Below are 21,947 nucleotides of genomic sequence, written 5' to 3'. Positions count from 1 at the left end.
ATGGACTCTGACCTAACCTTAAAGGAGCAAGTTAGAAAAAAAAACCCAGGCCGTCGTATCCAAGGGTCGTACCGTCGTGCTCAAGGGTCGTACCGTCGTATTCAAGGGTCGTACCGTCGTTTTCAAGGGTGGTACCGTCGTGTTTAAGGGGTGGAACACTTTGGCAAAACGACATGTACGTATACACAGTGGCTACAGGCCGGTACATGCACGACTATGACACACGGACTGTAATTACAGGGCGGTACAGCGGGTTACAGAACTACAGGCCGCTATTACAGGCACGAGAGTAATTACAGTGTGGTAAAGGCGAGGATGGCGGTGGGAGGTCACTACAGACGAAAGGTACAGTATGGTACAGGGTGACGGGGGTCACGGTACAGTATGGCGTAAGGTCCCCAGGGGAGTCACGGTACAGTACGGTACAAGGTGGGGTTACTACAAACCATCTTCAGGATGGTACAGGAATAGGTCTCACTAAAGACGCAGGGTACAGTATGGTACAGGAACAGTAACTGGAGAGACACGGTACAATATGGTATAAGCAAGGGAGTCACTACAGAACGGTACAGTATGGTGCAAGCCAGGCAGTCACAACAGTATAACAGTGAAGGGGTCACTACAGACCATGGGTACAGTATGATACAAGCTACGGTCAATACAGAGCATTACAGTCCAGAAGCAGCTAGAGGCGTCACTACAGACCAACGGTACAGTGAGGTACAAGCTAGGGAAGTCACTACAGACCAACGGTACAGTGTGGTACAAGCTAGGGAAGTCACTACAGAACGACGGTACAGTGAGGTACAAGCTAGAGAAGTCACTACAGACCAACGGTACAGTGAGGTACAAGCTAGGGAAGTCACTACAGAACGACGGTACAGTGAGGTACAAGCTAGGGAAGTCACTACAGAACGACGGTACAGTGAGGTACAAGCTAGGGAAGTCACTACAGAACGACGGTACAGTGAGGTACAAGCTAGGGAAGTCACTACAGAACGACGGTACAGTGTGGTACAAGCTAGGGAAGTCACTACAGAACGACGGTACAGTGAGGTACAAGCTAGGGAAGTCACTACAGAACGACGGTTCAGTGAGGTACAAGCTAAGGAAGTCACTACAGAACGACGGTACAGTGAGGTACAAGCTAGGGAAGTCACTACAGAACGACGGTACAGTGAGGTACAAGCTAGGGAAGTCACTACAGAACGACGGTACAGTGAGGTACAAGCTAGGGAAGTCACTACAGACCAACGGTACAGTGAGGTACAAGCTAGGGAAGTCACTACAGACCAACGGTACAGTGAGGTACAAGCTAGAGAAGTCACTACAGACCAACGGTACAGTGTGGTACAAGCGAGGCGGTCGGCACGGACCACCGGTACGGCGCGGTACACGGTACACAGAAACACTGAGAACAGCGCGGAGGTCGGATCGAGATGGGGGGAAGGGGGGACGGTTGGGGGTGTGGGCAGGGCTGAACACCCAGGGACGAGGGGCCTCTGGAAACGACACGCGCTATCTGACGGAGGCGGGGCGGGCGGGCGGCCTGCAGGAGGTGGCGAGACTGACTGACTACACCGGTGGCGGCGGCGGCGGCGGCGGCAGCAGCAGCAGCAGCGGTGGCGGTGGCGGCGGCGGCACCTGGCTACCCCTCGACGCTCGTCTCTCGCTGTCATGCGCCGGGAGCTTTGGGGGGGAGGAGGAGGGGCGCCCCCTCCTCCTCCTCCTCCGCCAAGCTCCCGGCGGCCAGCCCTCACCAAGCACATCATGCACCCGTGTCACATCCCACACACCTCCACCCGTGCCTGACCCTCCCATGCACGCCAATGGTCAGGGAGCACCAACTTCCCCTCCCCTTCCCCCTCATCCTACACACACACACACACACACACACACACGCACAAACACGCGCGCGCGCGTGCACAGGATGCCGCAGGATACACAGCGGCTGCGGAGGAGACAGAGGGGAAAAGGGAAGGATTGGACAGGAGAAAATGCCCCGGCCGCCCGCCCTCCCACCCACCTCCAAGTCTACTATACCGACTGTGTGGAAGGCCAGATGCGGCCGCCATTGGCATCCTTCTGTTACGGACCAGCACGTCGCGTCTCTCTCTCTCTCTCTCTCTCTCTCTCTCTCTCTCTCTCTCTCTCTCTCTCTCTCTCTCTCTCTAGCCTTGCTGCTCTTCTTACAACACTGTTGCCTACGGCTGCGTCCTGTAGTCTGTAGCCCTGAAACGGCCACACGCCCCCCCTCCTCCTCACCCCCCACCTGCCAGTACAGCGGTTCGTAGTGTTCTACTGCTGCTGCGTACTGTACTCTCACGCACAGTCGTATCCTGTAACCCCGGCGCTGTATGGTCTGAAGTCTTGTAGCCTGGCCCCTGTACTCTGGGTGATGTAACATGGCCCTACAACCTTGCCTTAATGGTCGAATGACGTTACCCAACGCTGTAACCCCAGACCCGTAGCTGTAATACCCTTCCTATTACTCGAATTACAGCCTGGCTGTAGCCCTACGATCCCCTATGACCCAGTTTCGCGTGTACACAACACACATACACACACACACACACACACACACAGGGTGTAGGGAATACATCTAAGACCAGACTGTAGGAAATACAGTGAAGATGTAGATACAGTGCCTGAGAGGCAGTTCGCCCAAAGTCTACGACGGCCTCAAGTGGTTCGCCAAGATCACGTATACCATTTTCTTCAGGATGGAGCAAACACGTTAACAACAGTGACGATTCGGGACGAAAAAAAAGAGAAATACGAAATATTCATGAACGGAAGAAGGGAGTAATCTATTGGGAGGTCCTGTGTACATGCACCAGCTGCATGAGATTGGACTGTATGCCGCCGTGCCAATTGAATTTCACCTCTTCCACTTGGGCCCCGGTCACATATTCCCCAACACTCACTACCATACACACACACACACACACACATACACATATATATATATATATATATATATATATATATATATATATATATATATATATATATATATATATATATATACTGATACTGATGACTCCAGCTATCACGTTATCTCGTCCCATGCGTCGTAATGTTCACAGGAGCGGTGGAGGTGGAGGAGGCTGCTCCTCCGGCTTATACAAGAGGTCACCACCAGATTCATCATCGACTCCAACCCGACAACCGTTCAGGACTGAGTTGACTTAAAGCGGATGGGTCAGTGGTACAGTCAGTCAGGAGGGGGGAGGGGGTGGGGAGGCAAGACACACACACACACACACACACACACACACACACACACACACACAGCATCCATGCTAAGGTCACAGGTAATGACACCTGGGGAGACGGCATGCAAATCAGGTGTTTAGTTCCCACTTACGGACGTCATACAGGCGTGGGCGACACGCGCACACCGCCATGAAAAGCCACGGGTTGCTGGAGGGGGAAGGAAGGAAGGAAGGAAGGAAGGGAAGAGGGAGGAGGCGGTGGCAGTAGGCCTCCGGGGCCCACGGCCTCAAACAGCATGATTGATCAAAGACACAACAACGCCGACCTCCTCTAATCCCAGGGGCGAGCTATGGAGAGGGTTTGAAGACGGATCTCCGACACCGGCGGAAGCCATTCTAATGCCAAATGACAGCGGAAGGTGCCTTCATTATTGACGACGTTATCGGAACCGAATTTTCCGCATCCCATCTCCCACATGCGGGCTCATCTGAGGCTCCCGCTCGAGCGCAGATTCCGATACAAGGGCTACACTTTGAGTGCGACCTCCGACACATGGGGTTACGCTTCGTGGGCAGACGCTGGTGTCACTCGCAGCGCTAGCGCAGTTCCGTAGTACGGACCAAGTGTGTCGCTTGCAGTGCACCGTAATTCCACGGAGCGCGTCGCCTGCAGTGCAGAACAGTGTCTGGCAGTGAGATAAAAATATGCGGGAAAACTGACTGGAAAACATGACATACCATCACTGAATTCCGTAGCCAGAGACCAAGGGGCAGACTAGGTTCCAACCTTAACGGTTCATAACTCAACCATGTTCCAGACTGGAGGAATGGGCCATACGGCTGTCAAATGGGTCAGATGCTGGGGAAGAACTGGGTCAAGTCTCATCAGGATCGGACTCACAGTTTTCAAGTTACGAACGTGTTTATGTTCCCGGTTGTAATGTGGCTCTCGACGGACGGATGGACGAACGAATGGAAGGACAGACGGACGAACGCATGGACGGACGTATGGAAGAACGCATGGACGGACGTATGGACGAACGTATGGACGGACGGATGGACGAACGAATGAACGGACGGATGGACGAAAGCATGGACGGACGGATGGACGAACGCATGGACGGACGGATGGACGAACGCATAGACGGACGGACGGACGCATAAACAGACCGACGGACGCAAGCAACACAAACACGGAATGATGACGGTTGAATGTAATACATATTTTTCTTCTTGACACAAACAGAAAAAAAAATTAAGACTTTCTTATTAACTACGAAATTAATCAGGAATTTTTTTTTAAGTCATCACGTAATTAGCGGCAAAATTGACTCACTCACGGTGTGAGGGGGGGCACGGCCAGATGACCGGGTCCTCACAGCTGGTGGTAATGATGCTGGAAATGGTGTTGACAACAGACCTCATCTGGCCTAACCACACCGAGCTACAACTAACCAACTTAAACCACACCGAGCTACACCTAACCAAATTAAACCACACCGAGCTACACCTAACCAACTTAAACTAAACCAAACCAAAACCATCAAAAACTAACGCAGCCAAATTTCGACCACACCAAACTTGATTTAACCTCACTGAACCAAACCAAAAACTTAAACTAACCTAAACCAACTCAAACAACAACTAAACCTATCTGAGAAAGCACACAACCTAACTCTAACCAAACCAAACCGAACACGTGACCTGATTCAAACCAAATCTAAACTATACCCTTAGAAGGAAAAAAAATATATATATATAAATTACAAACCCTTAAAAAATATATCGTCAGCAGAAAGTACAATTAGAAAACACTTGAGACAAATCGCAGTGTCCAACACTGCATACCCAAGATCGGAACCGTGAGATTACGGGGTTGGAATCCACATACGATCATATGTGACGTCGCGTCGTCGCGTGTGTGTGTGTGTGTGTGTGTGTGTGTGTGTGTGTGACTACATACATAGAGGAGAAGTGACGTCAGGGACTTCGTACATCCCAAGCGAGACACCCGGCGCGTGCTATACACACAAAAGCCTGGGACGCGTTATGTACGCTTCGCGTAACTCGTGGTGGTGAGGCGCGTGCACGATGGGAGAGAGAGAGAGAGAGAGAGAGAGAGAGAGAGAGAGAGAGAGAGAGAGAGAGAGAGAGAGAGAGAGAATCACAGAGATTTTTACAACGGAGATTAACATCTTCAAAGGAGAAAGGGAGGATTAACTTGATGGGGAGGGATTACCATATGGAAAGGCTGGGGAGGATTAATCCTGGGGGAGTAACGGAGGGGAGAAGGGAGGATTAACCAGGGGGGGAATATCCATGTCCACAGGCCAAGGGCCGGATTAACTTCGCCAATTTAACATGTCGGGTTTGGCGGATCAACCTAGGTGATGAACATGTCCAATAGACCAAAGGTAGGATTAACCTCCCAGGGGGGGGATTAACATGTCCACAAGCCAGGGAAGGATTAACGTCGGTGATCAACATGTCTACCTGACGACAAATCAATCTTGGATAATCATGATTATCAAAATAAATAAATAAATAAATAAATAAACAATTTTTTCCCAAAAATTCGAGCAATTGGGAGATTTATTCTGGCTAGCGGTCACTGCAGATCACAACCGCTGACTATTCTACTCCATCATGGAAGAGCATCAATAAATAAAAAAAAAAATAAAAAACAATAATAAATGATTCATAATTTCTGTCTCTTTTTTTTCTCTCTCTCTCTCTTCGCCCCAGCGGCAGCGTACCCAACACTGGCGCATCTGCAATGCTAATGTTGTCCATCTGTAATATAGCTACACAGATGACACACACACACACACGGAGCACCTCTGTCTGACGTCATCGACGGGATAATTTCCAAAAAAGGTTCGCTGGGGTTCATATTTACGGATTTACGGGGCGGATTTGTCTGCTGGGGTTCGTTTTTACGGATTTACGGGACTGGCAAATCCGCCAGACGGATTTCTGTGAAAAAAAAAGGAATAAAAATTGGTGAAATGGTCTTTCTCATACTTTCTATTCATGCAGTAAAGGTGTTAATATCAACACAGGGGTAAGGTTGGGTGGTGACAGATGAACAACGTCACATCTACTGCGCGTCGCGGCCGCCTCGAACAACCTGAGTGATCAGAGGCGTCACCGAGTGCTCTGGCTGGCCGAGCCACGAGGGTAGAGAGGAGCCCCTAGGGTAGGAGGACAATGGGACATCAGGGCAAGACATATCCCTGTAGGATAATGAACGCCAGTGCCAACCACCATTTCCATGGGACATGGGACTTGGTCTACTGTGGGACATGGCCCAGGACTTGATCTGTGGTGGGACATGGCCCGTGACTTGATCTGTGGTGGGACATGGCCCGTGACTTGATCTGTGGTGGGACATGGCCCGTGACTTGATCTGTGGTGGGACATGGCCCGGGACTTGATCTGTGGTGGGACAGGTGCTGGGACTTGATCTGTGGTGGGACAGGGCCCGGGATTTGCTCCGTGGTGGGACAGGGACTGGGATTCGGTCCACGGGAGGACAAGACCCAGGAGAGTGGGTCCGGTGTGGGACAGGGTCTGGACCTTGTCCCGGGACGTCCCAAGACTCTCAGTCACCGGCGGCCGTGAGGCCCCTGGGCCTTTAGTATAAACCATCCTGGACACGAGCGATCACGCACTCTAACCGCACCCTTGGGGGTGGGGGAGGGGGACTACTGCTGCCCCCCCCCCAAGACACGCACTCCAACGCACCCCATGGGGGAGGGGGGGGCGGGGCGCGCCACACAGGACTGCTGGCTCAAGCAGACGCATCGTAACGCAGAGAGAGAGAGAGAGAGAGAGAGAGAGAGAGAGAGAGAGAGAGAGAGAGAGAGAGAGAGACTTATTTCGTATGCATCGGAAAACTTTTAAAAATGTTTATTCTTTCGGAAGAAATGTAAAGCCACCGGATTAACCAGCTGGGGATTTCCTTATTTATTCTCTTATTCCGGAAACGACACAGCAAAATACGGGGGTTTGCAGAGAAGGATTTGGGAAAACTGAGAAAATTGGAGAAATCACCCTAGGGGGGTTGGGGTGGTTACCCAGGGGAGTGTGGATAGTGTGTGAGAGAGGCAGTGTAAGTGGTGGAGAAGAGGTGGTGGTGGTGGGGGTGGTTACTCGTTGTTGGAGGGACAGTACTAATGGTGGAGGGTAGTGAGGGGGGGGGAGAGACTATGGTAAGAGGGGAGGTAATAGATAGTGGGAGGGATGGGGCGAGATGATGGGGGGCGTGTTGGTCAACCGGTGATGGGGAGGGTGATGGTAAGGGGCGGGGCAGCCCTGTGGTGGGGAGGGGTGATGATGGGGGGGGGGGCAGGGCAGGAGGGTGGAGCCAGGTGACTGAGGGGGGAGGGGTAATTTACTAAAAGGGCTCAGGGAGGAAGTAGGTGATGGGGAGGGTCATGTGAAGGGGAGGAGTCAGGTGAAGGGGGTAGCAGCAAGCGATGGGAGAGGGGGAGGCACGGGGCGGAGCAAGATAATGGGGCTGAGGGGAGGGAAGGGAAAGGGGTGATGTGACAAAGGCAGTGGGGGGGGGTAAAGGCTTGGAAAACGGGAGGAGGCAAATGATGGGGGCTGAGGTACGTATGTCATGGGGGGGGGGGAGGGGGGAAGATGGGGTGGAGCCAGGTGATGGGCGAGCCGGGTTAAAGAGGCGGGGCCAGGTGATAGGGTGGAGCTAGGGGATGGGGGGGGGGGGGCGGAGCCAGCTGTGGCTGTTGCGGGGGGGGGGGAAGAGGATGGGAGATCTGGGTCTGTTTCCCTGAGAGGAGGAGGAGGAGGAGGAGGAGGAGGAGGAGGAGGAGGAGGAGGAGGAGGAGGGGCGGCGGCGGGGGAACAGGAGCCGGCCGACAATGGCGGCCGTTACGCCAGACTGGAGGCGGCGGGCGTTCATCACCTGAAATCAATGGCGCCAACGACAGGTTCTAGGGGGGGGTGAGGGGGGCTGAAGTACTAGGACCCTAGCGAGGGCGAGAGGTGCTAGTAGTACAAGAAAGGGGGGGGGGGCAAGGTGTCCTGGGACGGGGGAAGGTCGTGGGACAGCAGGACGGGCAGCGTATGGACGGTACACAGAACCGTCAGGGAGGTGAGCGGGTTCTCGGGAGGAAGTGTTACAACGGCCAAGGGTGAGGAGGAGACAGACTTCCTGGATCGGCTGAATGTGAAATGTGAAAAATTACATTAAAAAAGAAAATTGACGAACGGATGAGGACCAGTATGGTCCAGGCGTCTGCGATAATCACGTATTAAAAAAAAAATACAACACAGACAATCGTAATTCTATGAAGAGGAATTATATGTACCAGGAATTATATAGGAGAGGAATCAATCATATATACACTCTGCTACGTCAGAGCAGAAATGAAAATGGCTTCCAAACGGAATAAGATAATAAAAAGACGAGTTTCTTAAGCAAGTTTCCCCGGCATAGAACTCATCCATAGGAGGAGAAACAGTAGGTGTTTCCCCCCTACACAACATGGTCGGCCAAGCGCATCTGCAGTGTGCTACGCTTAAAACATTTCCCATCACTCGTCCCCCCTTCACACACACACACACACAAGTGCCAAAGGTAACTCCTCTTTTCCCTCACACTGTGAAAACTTTAAACACAACATTCGGCATTTAAAGTATAAACACCAGTTTTAAAATATACATTACACTATTAATAACCACCTCAGTAACACATATATATTTCCGTGCTCTCCTCCTCTTTGGAGAAGTACGGATGGGGGGAAAAAAAGCTTATCCCCCCCCCCCAGCTTGACAGTTATCGTACACAGGCAGGACACGTGACCGACGCAACGCGTGCGTCTTTTGTTGACTATCTGGAAAAACTGGTCAAGTAACCCGATACCTTCCTGCTCGCCAGCGGCGCCAACACCACTTACCATATCCCGAGCACCATTTCTTCACCAACATGAGTACCAACCATTTTCATTCGACACTCCATCAAACATATTTATTTTTCCTTTGGATAGAAAAAAAAACTAAAAAAATATGGCACCCACAGAGCCACCCCATATTGTATGTGCTTTACATCCCACATTTGATTCTAAATCTAAATTCATGGCCATCTGCGAGCATATTACCCACCACCATCTTAAGGCTTTCACAGTCGACCATAACTCCTGCCCCAGATGGCTGCTGTCCTTCAAGACACTGTTGGATAAAGATATGACGCAAACGGAAACTTCCAAGTTAGGTTTCATGTGTACGGAAGGGAAATTAGTATATTCTTTTCTTTACGTTGCATTCGATATTCATGAATACATATATATCTAAAAAGTCTTTGCCACTTACACAGACAAAGAAAGAATGTAGCGACGGAAAACTCCGAGCTTAAAAGGGGAAACAAAATTATTTAGAGACAACTACAACCTTTTTTACGTTTCCTTAGTGATGAATAAAGGCTGAGTCCAGCGAAGCATTCGAAACAGAGACACTAAGTTTCGTTAAAAGAAGAGAATGGACATCTTAGTACACCACGGCATGCAAGGATTCCAGCAAAGCTCAGTCCGTGCTCGAAAGAATCTCGTTTTCTCTGATGTCAGGATAACTGCCAGACCTATTTTCTTTACACAATGACAGGGGGGACTTACCTTCCGCTATAGGTGAGGTAGGGGAGTCGGGCAGAAGAATGCCCTTTTGTACTAACTCTTCTTTGTTGACCCGCATCGAAATCTTCCTTTCCAAAGCTGCAACAGAATAACAAAAAATACTGTACCATCCATCAACATTAGTACCTGCTATTTAGCACTTGATAAAAGGGCCAAATCACACGGTAATGAATCCACACCCCCTCAATGTATGCGCCAGAGACATGGCATGTGTCTGATCCATCATCATTTGTACTGGGCTTCGAGACGCCTTCTGCATGACGCTCGTAACCACTCAGGTGGGGAGAAAATAACCATGACGTGATTGCCTAATGCCTCGTGCATTTCACAACCCACGAGCGGAAAGCTTGATGTACAGAGGCCAACCTGATGTACAAAGGGACATACTGTCGTACAAGAGGGCATGCTGATGTACAAAGGGACATCCTGATGTACAAGAGGGCATACCGATGCACAAAGGGACATACTGATGTACAAGAGGGGATACTGATGTACAAGAGGGGATACTGATGTACAAAGGGACATCATGTTGTACAAGGAACATCCTGATGTACAAGAGGGGATACTGATGTAGAAACTCATGTTATACAAGGGAACATCACGATGTACAGAGGGAAATCATGTTGTACAATGGGACACCCTGATGTACAAGAGGACATCACGATATACTAGGGGACATCCTGATGTAAAAAGGGACATCATGCTGTACAAGGGGACATCCTGATGTACAATAGGACATTCATGGTGTACAAGGAGTCTAACACCCTACAGTTTCCTGTTCGACCCCTGACAAGTTCTAGTCTACCTGCCACAGATTAGGTATACCGTAAACCTGTCCCACCCACCTTACCCCCCCTAACCCCCCACACCGTCTTTGTCTACAGCCCAAGGTTGAGGTATACCTCCAGCAAAGCAGTCGTCCTCGAACCAACATTCCTCAAGGTCTTGCTCAGGTTTCCTTGCTTATAAAAGCAGATCAGGGAAGACACGACCCTGCTAAGTGTGTTTATATCAGTCTAACAGTGACTGGCTGTGACGCATGTTATGATGTGACGGTCACCTCTCACGGTCATCCGTTACGATCAGTTCTCAGTTACGTGTTACAGTCTACAAGGCACACTTCATCACCCACCACCCACCACACACACACCCTTTCTGTTTATATACAGTCCATTCCACTTGTTACAGTCCATCCAACCTGTATCACCACCGCTTCCACCATCTATCAGTCACCAGTCACCACCTTCCTCAGTCACCACCTTCCTACCACAATCGCTAACAATGCAACCACCAGAACCACCATCCTACTTCACCACATACAACTACATCTAACCTAACCTAACCCCAACACCATTAAGTGCAAATTTTGCATATATATATATATATATATATATATATATATATATATATATATATATATATATATATATATATATATATATATATATATATAACTACTTATAAACATATATCTCAGATATACAAGATGGCGACTCACATCTGGACGTGGCCTCAAACTTCTCGGATTTCTTCTTTCTTTTCCACTTCCAGGGTTTGAAGAGCCGTCCCAGCGCCGAGAACTTGCTGCTCTTACTCCGTTCTGCCGGGGGTGTCCGCGCCCCAGAGCCCCCTCCGCCGGACACGCCCCGTACCGCCCCATTCGTCTTCCCACCTTTGGCTGAAAGAGAGGTAAACATATGTAAATAAAAGGTGGGGGTCGAATATGTAAATAAAATGTGGGGGTCGAATATGTGAATAAAATGTGGGGGTCGAATATGTAAATAAAATGTGGGGGTCGAATATGTAAATAAAATGTGGGGGTCGACTATGTAAATAAAATGTAGGGGTCGACTATGTAAATAAAATGTGGGGGTCGAATATGTAAATAAAATGTGGGGGTCGACTATGTAAATAAAATGTGGGGGTCGACTATGTAAATAAAAGGTGGGGGTCGAATATGTAAATAAAATGTGGGGGTCGAATATGTAAATAAAATGTGGGGGTCGAATATGTAAATAAAATGTGGGGGTCTAATATGTAAATAAAAGGTGGGGGTCGAAGAGGGGTAAGGGAGGGGGAAGAGGAGGGGGAGGGGGGAGGGTTGTAAAACACATACCCTGGTGTAAATCGGTGACGGAACACGTGTCAGTCAATTTACAAATGGGCCAAAAATGAGATGATAAGAATGAGAATTTTAAAAATCAAATCAAATCAATCAAAATTCAGTGATAATGTAATAATAATAATAATAATAATAATAATGTAATCTACTAACGCCAAAGGTAATCTAGATTAGCAAGGCTCAGATGACATTGACCTCTGACCTGGACAATGACCTCTACCTCCTACGTGGAGAAGGTCAAAACTACAATACATTTCTCAAAAGTTGGGTTCACCGCACCTTCAGCAGGGCAGCGAGATAACGGAGAAGGTCTAAAGGAGGGCGACCAAAGATGACACCAGAATCAAGACAGCTGGTTTACACCGAGTGGCTACAGGCCATAAATACGTCCATCATGGAGGAGAGAAGAGTAAGGAGTGACTTGACCACAACCATTTCTTTTTTTTTTCTTTCTTCAAGTTTTTAAACCAGTGTGATGACGTGGAGAGTGAACAGTTCTTCCAGAACATAACATAGAAATTAAGTACGACTTCAGAAAGAATGTAGAAAAAAAAAAACCAGGTATTCTAACATCATGAACAGCCAATGAATGGAATAACATGAATGATGAATGACAAAAATGACAACATGCAGTAAGTTAAAAAAAAAATTGGCCCCACGAGTGTACACCACCCACCCATCCCCCGTACGGTGCAATGGGTAATTCTAAGCAGGATATTACACACACACACACACACACACACACACACACACACACACACACACACACACACACTCCAAACTAACACGAACATCAATATGTAAATATGGGAGGCAAAACCTGCCTATAAAACACGAGGCCAAAACAACACAAAGAAACAAACACCCAAACACATATATAAACACACGTGAAAACATGAATGATACTCGACTTTGGGCCTTAATCATTAAGGGGCACAAGGTCTACAAATAAACCTTAGGGACAGGAGTGCATCGACTCTATGAACGATTTATATATCTAAATTTATCTATGAACGATTTATATACCTAAATTTATTCGTAGTGAATTATGAAGAGAATTTCTCAACTGGAAAATAAGATCGGTTCACAAACACTTTATTACAAACACTACCTTAACGAAATATTAACTGAATTATTTTCTCTATACTTGTGAATAATTATAATTTCCGTCTTCTATAACTAATGACATATATCTATCCAATTTTCTTAAGCTGGAAATAAATCACTCTCGTTTTCTAAATCTAAAAACGATTAAAAATTCCGTTTTCTCTAACATCATAAAATCCGTTTTCTTCTCCAAACCGCCAATGGTGGAGGGTAACCGCTCTAGTTCGACCACCACAAAACAGTCATCACAATATACAGAGATCAATAAGAATTCCACACTTCTCCGCACTCAGGTCTACGTACGGCCTGTGCTTAGAAAACCTAAAAAATATTCCGAATATCTATCCTATAGTAATCCTATAGTTCCAATAGCCCGAATTCTGAGTTCGATGGTGCATCTATATAAAGTCTCTGGTCTTCCGTGTACATTCTAAAGTCTTATTATAGGCATCAGACACCCTCACCAAATCCATATAGTCCAATCCTATATAATGCCCACGGTAGGTTCAGTGGTAATAAGTCCTAACCATAGTTCTATCGACTCTATGGCCTTTCCAGCCTCCTATCTCCCTCCTACATCATATATATATATATATATATATATATATATATATATATATATATATATATATATATATATATATATATATATATATCACCTCGGTGGGAGTCATCTAATTCCCTTATCGACAGGATCCCACGTCCACAAACCTCTGCAGCCACTTATATAATCACCCCCTCATTACTACCTGGCGCCTCTCATTAACCTAATTTAACGACTATTAGTGTGATAACTCCCCCGTCTGGTGGTCCAACCACACACCCCACCTCCTCTCCCCTCCGATATACCGGGGTGGGAGTGGCAGTGGGTGGGAGATGACGGATAAATCACCCCTGATTACGTTAATGAAGGAATATATATACATATATATATATATATATATATATATATATATATATATATATATATATATATATATATTTTTATACTTTGTCGCTGTCTCCCGCGTTTGCGAGGTAGCGCAAGGAAACAGACGAAAGAAATGGCCCAACCCCCCCAACCCCCATACACATGTATATACATACGTCCACCCACGCAAATATACATACCTACACATACATATATATATGAATGCAATGCAGTATCTTCAATGAAGAAAGCATAATTTCAAATATTTCGATGAAAATAAGAGTAAATAATACAGTTTGTAAACCTATTCATCTCATTACGAACTTTGGGTTTGGCGGGGAGGAATGGGGTTTCGTCTCTACCACCTCCCCCACCAGCTCGGTCTGGCTGTAGGTAATGTCTCAAAGGCCAAGATGTGGTGGTGGTGGTGGTGGCTAAACACACCTGCGGGACGCGGTCTCCAACAGCCTGACTGAACAGTGGAACAACACAGCAGCTTTGGCCTTAGGCCAAACTGCTACGCACGAGAGTACTGGGGAAAAAACCCTCCAAAAACAGGAGAAGTGATGGTCCATGACGAGGTCACCTGCTGGAGGACAGAATCCACAATTCTCCGTCTTATTAACCACAGAGACACACGGTGTTGATGGAGAAGGCCTCCACCCCACCCACCTACCACTCCCTCTGGCCACAACCGCTAAGGAGCGCCACGTCGTCTCTGTACGGTATACTGCCACGGAAAGTTTGTGGGAGAAACGAGGAGTGGCATTTATTCCTCCGGTTCCACTGCAGTGGTGACCTCTGATGGGAGAGAGAGAGAGAGAGAGAGAGAGAGAGAGAGAGAGAGAGAGAGAGAGAGAGAGAGAGAGAGAGATAGGGGAGGTGGAGGGGCTGAAATCTCACACGAGCAAGGAGGAACTAATTTTTGTGATTACTGAATTTAATTAGGTATAATTTCTTCTTAATGAGGCCTAATCATTCGTAATTGACATCATTAAAGGTACCAGTCTGCCTTTGTTTCAAAGGTACTTGACTGAGAACCCCGCGTTGGTCCCGATTCCTTGTGGCATATCATTCCCATGTTCTACACCACAGCAGGCGGGGGAACATCAGTTCACGCAAGCATTACATCTTCCCTTTAATGTCACACTGATAGTGTACTGTGTGGCAATTGCCGTGTGTCATGTTGTGAGGTTAGGGCAGTATTTTGAGATCTTAACACATCCCCTGCGAGTCTACATTTCTATTTTCTTAAAATTTCGTTTAAGATATATCAGTTGTTCTTTCAACAAGGCGAGTTTCTGTTGGGGGGGTTAGAGACAAGCCCATGTCACCGCGAATGGTCATGAGGAACCTTGTGAAAAAAAGTGTACATCCCTCTCTCGTCTGTCTCATAATGCCCCTTCTCTGTGTGAGCGTGTTGTGAGGGACACGATACCCTACCACGAAACCCCCAGTAAAAAAAACCCCTCACTGACCTGCAGCGGACCTGACAGCGGCCGCCAGGTGACCTGTGACCTGGGTCACGTACACCTGGAGGACCTGACGCCCTCGGCCCCATACCTGGTGAGGGGCGCGGCCAGGGGAGTCGCCTGCCCATTGCTTGCCCTCGCCACTCGCACCTCCCTCATCAGTTGCCACCTGGTGCCGAGCACCCCGGGCGTGGGAGTGGCCAGGCGTGGGGGTGTGGGAGGGGCGGTCGCGGCCGCAGGGGGCGTGGGCGGGGATACGGAGAGACGTGTTGTAAGGGGATCGTGTGTGATCATACGGACGACGGCCGCTGCTGGGCGGGTCCGAGTTGCAACGTGGACCACAAGTCTGTCGACACAACGGTTCGAAGGGCTTGGTGTCCTGGCCGGTGGCTCGACTGTAGGGCGGGTCAGGGCCGGTGTAGAGGGCCTCAGGGCTGTAGTGAGGTCCAGGGCTGGTGTAGAGGGCCTCAGGGCTGCAGTGAGGTCCAGGGCTGCTGTAGAGGGCCTCAGGGTTGTAGTGGGGGTCGGGGCTGGAGTAAGGGGCGTCTGAGCTGTGATGGGAGGATGTATAAAGGGCATATGTATCTAGAGGGGAGGCATGGCTGGGTGAGAGGGGTTCTGGGTTGGAGTCAGGAGGATATTCACAAGTGAGGTGGGGCAGTGTGGGTTCGGCAGCAGCACGGCCCGCGGACCCGGTGTGGCGGCGGCGGCGGTGGTGGTGGCTGGGCGAGGCTGGGAGAACGTCATCCTGGCCCAGGCCGGGGTGGTCGCTGGCACTCTGGCCCGGGATCAGAGCCTCTGACTGCCACGTCTTCAGGAGTCGAGGCAGCGCGGAACACGAGCGGGGCGACAGGAGAAAGGCGTGCACCCCGGGCGTACAAGAGTAGGAGCGTCGCAGGGGAGGTGGGGAGGGCGTCCAGCTGCCAGGGCGACGGGGCAGGGTATATGCCCGGCCCATAAAGAAGTCGTCATCTCCACGACGGCGACGACCCTCGATGATGCTACCCACTGAGGCCGCCCTGCCCAGGTGGAGGCGTGGCACATGGTCGTGGAGGCGGGAGGCTTGCGTGGGGCAGTGACCAAGCCCTGACGCGGCCAAGCCTCCGGCAGGAGCGTGATGCCGCCTGGGGAGGGGCGGGCCAGCCGCCGGGAAGACCCTGGCCAAGTCGGCAACATCGTGGGTGTCGCTTCCTTCAGCCGGCGGTGCCGAGCCTCTAGCCTGAGGAGGCCTGGACCGCTCTCGCCTCGGGAGGGTGGTGCGGGCGCGGACGTGTCGGGAGAAGGTGTTGGGGGCGTGGGAACAACACAGGTGCCCGACGACAGCCGCTGACCGGGACCTAAGGTGACGGGCGGCGTTGGAGCCGCTGCGGGAGAGACTCCGCCAGACCACGCCGCTGCGGTGGACGAAGTCGTCATAGCGTTCGCTGACGCCCATACAGAACATGGTCAGCGAGTCTGCCAGACCCCGCGGCCCTCAACACCTGCCATACACATCCCTACACATGTCCAACACCTGCTCACGACACCACACAGCCCGTCTGATGCACCTGGCAACACCCCCAGACTAGCAGATTGTTCCGATAATGCTCTCTCTCTCTCTGGCTGCTTCTGCTGGGGATGGCCGCTTCTCCTCACCCTTCACCACACTGCTCTACATGCTAACTAAATGTTACCACAGATTACCAGCACTAGGGGTCACCAACATCACCAGTCTCCAGGTCCACACATGGCCAACAACAAAGGTCACCAGCGACAGAGGTCACCAGTAATGCAGGTCACCTACACCACTGGTCATCTGGTCCTAAGCGTTGCACACAACCTGACAACAATGCTGGGTCAAGACACGCCACTATTTCTCCGCTTATCACGGCGCTTATAACACACACACACACACACACAACGAAGAGTTCCGGGCGTCCTGGATGGCCCAACGGCACACACAGGGCGACCCACACCCGTTGGCGCAATAGGGAGACAACGGGACACAACGGGAGGTGGGAGAGGTGGAGCGAGGATGGGAGACACGACGGGTGGAACGAAGGTGGTGCTGTAGTGGACCACTGCCACAGCAGACGTTAAGAAGCTCCACAAGTGCTCTCTCTCTCTCTCTCTCTCTCTCTCTCTCTCTCTCTCTCTCTCTCTCTCTCTCTCTCTCGCTACACCTCCCTCACGACACCCTCCTGCTCCTCCCAGCACGACGCAAATCGTAAGTCTTTTCTTTTTGTGTGTGTGTGGCACCAACGACAAGAAACACGTCCGAAACACTAACAAAAAATGTGGGAATAAATTTCAGTCGATTTATTCACGAACATAAACTTCCAACTGCTTCTAACCGACGGGTTTGATCTCCCGCGGACCACATTACGTCACGCCCACAAAGACCATCCCTCCTTTTTGCCAAAGGCGACCAGGCAGAGGAGACGGGAGGGAAAGTGTTATGGCGATGATCAGCGATATATTCACGAGGCCATCCTGTCGTGGGATGATCTAACACATGAGGGGAAACACAAGCCAACACCTTCCACCTGCTGGAGGAGGTGTTCCACAACCTTGCCTCGCTGGAAACACAAGCCAACACCTTCCACCTGCTGGAGGAGGTGTTCCACAACCCTGCCTCGCTGGAAACACAAGCCAACACCTTCCACCTGCTAAAGGAGGTGCTCCACAACCCTGCCTCGCTGGAAACACAAGCCAACACCTTCCACCTGCTGGAGGAGGTGTTCCACAACCCTGCCTCGCTGGAAACACAAGCCAACACCTTCCACCTGCTGGAGGAGGTGCTCCACAACCCTGCCTCGCTGGAAACACAAGCCAACACCTTCCACCTGCTGGAGGAGGTGTTCCACAACCCTGCCTCGCACAAGCCAACACCTTCCACCTGCTGGAGGAGGTGCTCCACAACCCTCCCTCGCTGGAAACACAAGCTAACACCTTCCACCTGCTGGAGGGGGTGTTCCACAACCCTGCCTCGCTGGAAACACAAGGAGACGCATGCGTTGGTCATCCAACACACCCCATACATGACGGTCTTAATTCGAAGCTCTCGTTATCCCTCGAAGGGAATCTTGTTGTGTCAAAAATCATACGAAGCTGAAGACTCCGCTAAGCTGGTAATAATTCAGAGGTTCTGTACCGTTAGCATGGAGTCAGTACCTTAAATACAGGAACCAGTTACGAGCTACATGACCTGGATACAGAGGTCAACGGGCCGTGGCCTGTAACAGCTTGACTGAACGAAGGAGCTCAATGAAGTGGCTTTGTCCTAGCTGTAGGGGAAAGATGACCTACCTCCCAAACTATCGCAAGGTATAAGTGAGGTAAGGTAAGGTAAAGGTAAGGTAAGGTAAGGTAAGGTAAGGTAAAGGTAAAGGTAAGGAAAAGGTAAGGTAAGGTAAAGGTAAGGTAAGGTAAGGTAAGGTAAGATAAGGTATACATGAGTGAGGTAAGGTAAGGTATACATGAGAGAGGTGAGGTGCAGTAAGGTAAGGTCAGATGTGACTATCTTGGTGTAAATCCGGTCTGGCGACACAGGGGATCGTGTTTTACTGAACTGTTCCACTCCGCCATCTGATTCATGCGTGACTCATGGCTCGCGTGACTTGCCTGGCGATGGTCACCGCATGACGGTCGTGTCTGCCCCGCCATGCACGCACGTGCAGCAGCGGGCCCCGTTACCTGCCGCACCACACAACGCACGTGCAGCAGTGGCCCCGTTACCTACCGGTCCGTGCACGAGCGTGCAGCAGCGGCCCCGTTACCTGCCGCACCACACAACGCACGTGCAGTAGCGGCCCCGTTACCTACCGCTCCGTGCACGAGCGTGCAGTAGTGGCCCCGTTACCTACCGCCCCGTGCACGAGCGTGCAGCAGCGGCCCCGTTACCTGCCGCGCCACACGCCGCACGTGCAGTAGCGGCCCCGTTACCTACCGCTCCGTGCACGAGCGTGCAGCAGCGGCGCCGTTAAATGTCGCATCCCGCACGCACGTGCAGCACTGGCCTGTTACCTGCTGGATCACGCATGCGCTCGCTTTGGCCGGGGAGCGGGTGACACATTAGGTATCCAGCCAGAGTTTACAACCATCATCCACGTTTTACAGATATCAATCAGAGTTTACATCTATCAGTTAACCAAGGTCTGTATATTCAAATCTATCACCAAAGTTTACAGCTACTATTCAGAGTTTACATTACCCAAACTTTATATTTTATATTTTATATTTTATATTTTATATTTCATATTTTACAGATATCAATCAGAGTTTACATCTATCAGTTAACCAAGGTCTGTATATTCAAATCTATCACCAAAGTTTACAGCTACTATTCAGAGTTTACATTACCCAAACTTTATATTACCATTCAAAGTTTACAACGATTTTCCCAAGTTTGCATCCATCACCCAAAAGTTTACACTGATCATTCAAAGTTTACATCTATCACCCACCCGAAGTTTGAAATAGTGAATACCGTAATCCACTGAGATTCATTTCGTTCCCGAAGGTTTCGGTCACACGCACTCAAACTCAAGAGATAAGCTTTGAACGAAAATTAGCGAAAAAAAAAAAAAATTTCTACTGCAAAAGGAAGTCTTTTCTCTCAGACTCTGACGACGGGAACGAAATGAAAACGACGTGAAAAGTGGCGAAGGGGGGGGGGGGGAGATGAACGATCCTTTATGAAACTATAAATCTAATACTTCAAGATGAGTTGGAGGGGATTTCATCTTTTTTTTTTCTTCTCTATTAAGGTGGGTATGAATAATATTCCCCTGGATCTTCTGAAGAAGAGGAGTTTGGAAATGTCTGGGATAGACAAGGATAAGGAGAGAGAGAGAGAGAGAGAGAGAGAGAGAGAGAGAGAGAGAGAGAGAGAGAGAGAGAGAGAGAGAGAGAGAGAGAGGCTCACACATATATCGCAACTGCCAACGTCCGTCCTGGCCAAACGAGACAAACCACCTCTACACGACCACCGACCAGTCACACATCAAACATCGGCCACACAAAGACCTGGCAAACGACCCTCCTCCTCCAGGCCACAAAGGACGGCAGAAGGAACATCACGACGCAGGAGGGCGAGATCGAGGGGGGAAGCTGGCGCAAGCAAGTCTCGGGGGGCAATTACCTGATGAAGCACCTGAGGACAAGACCGTCTCTGAGGAAGGCAAATAATAAAAGTTCCAGAAAGAGAGAGAGAGAGAGAGAGAGAGAGAGAGAGAGAGAGAGAGAGAGAGAGAGAGAGAGAGAGAGAGAGAGAGAGAGAGAGAGAGAGGTGGGCTGGGGGCGGCAGCGGGCTTCCTCCTCATTCCAGGGCACAGCTGGAAGGAGCACCTCAACGGCTGCCGTGGAAAAGAGTTCCAGGCCAAGATTTCTCGTCGGAGAGAAGGGACCCTCAGCGTTCTGCATCACCCTCTCGCTAAGCTCACATCATCCTGAAGTTTTCGTCATATTCTTCTTCGATGCATTTACCCTCGAGCGACAACTTCTCTGGAATGGACTGACAAGAACCTGAGTTCCAGGGACATGATCTCTTGTTTCCAGCAACCCCCACCCCAACCCACCACCCTCCTAATTCTTCGGAAACAAGAACCATCATATCCTTCAGTTCTCTGTCCCTCTTACCCCCAAGGGACTCCTCTTTCCAGGCAATCCAGAAGCTCTTCCAGGCCAGCTGTTTCCATCACTCAACTGTATGATCCTTCCAGTATTCAATATCCGAGATATCACACTCCTTCTTTCCCAAGGACCAACAGCTAAGGCTGCAGGCATCCATTCCAGGAATTCTAGTTATTGCTTCCAGGGACTATAGCTCTCAATTCCAGTCGTTTCCAGCAGAGATCTTATGGAATGCAGTGCCTAATCCCAGGGACTCCAGACATGCCCCTCGTCCCCCGGGGCATAATCATGTAATTCCAGGATTCCTTGGGTTACTTTATGGAAGTGGATGTCAGATGGGGATATTGTTGGGTATGTCATACGCAGGACCTTCAAACTGACGGTGTCTGTATCCTTGTGAATTCTCTCTCTCTCTCTCTCTCAGATAAAATCAAGCACAAACAAATGAAACAAGGACACACATAAACCGAGAGAGAGAGAGAGAGAGAGAGAGAGAGAGAGAGAGAGAGAGAGAGAGAGAGAGAGAGAGAGAGAGAGAGAGAGAGAGAGAGAGAGAGGAAAACACACGCAAACGCGAATTCAAACCAGACCTCACTCAAACAAATACGGACAAAGAGGTGAGCCACAAAGACCACACAGCAGACACCACCGATAGAGATGGGCGGCTGAGTCTTGCATTCTGCGACGATCAGCTTGGCATTGGAGCTGTCAATCCTGGGAAACTGTCGACACGTATCCTGAAGGACGCACGCCTCTCTCTCTCTCTCTCTCTCTCTCTCTCTCTCTCTCTCTCTCTCTCTCAGTGAGAGCATTGATGGCCTCGAAATGAATATGCTGTTTACTTTTAAA

The 21,947-nt window shown here is 49.9% G+C and overlaps 1 protein-coding gene across 7 annotated transcripts in view; it reads right to left on the bottom strand.

Moving 5' to 3' along the window:
- Positions 1-17,175, bottom strand: part of LOC139751244 (phosphatase and actin regulator 4) — a 173,876-nt gene extending 156,701 nt beyond the window's left edge. Inside the window, exons 1-3 of one of the 7 annotated variants that reach the window (XM_071666486.1) lie at positions 15,492-17,175; positions 11,373-11,552; positions 9,857-9,952 (exon numbers count right to left, since the gene is read on the bottom strand). In XM_071666486.1, the coding sequence (XP_071522587.1) occupies positions 9,857-9,952; positions 11,373-11,552; positions 15,492-16,929 (1,714 nt within the window). In that variant the 5' untranslated portion in view covers positions 16,930-17,175. The remainder of the gene's footprint in view (positions 1-9,856; positions 9,953-11,372; positions 11,553-15,491) is intronic. The other 6 variants (XM_071666487.1, XM_071666485.1, XM_071666479.1 and 3 more) reach the window with 6 other exon arrangements.
- Positions 17,176-21,947: the final 4,772 nt, after the last annotated feature.

The sequence above is a fragment of the Panulirus ornatus genome, chromosome 11 (assembly GCF_036320965.1).
Source record: "Panulirus ornatus isolate Po-2019 chromosome 11, ASM3632096v1, whole genome shotgun sequence".
Lineage (NCBI taxonomy): Eukaryota > Metazoa > Arthropoda > Malacostraca > Decapoda > Palinuridae > Panulirus > Panulirus ornatus.
The sequence above is the reverse complement of the archived record's forward strand: the minus strand, read 5'-3'. Positions and strand labels throughout refer to the sequence as shown.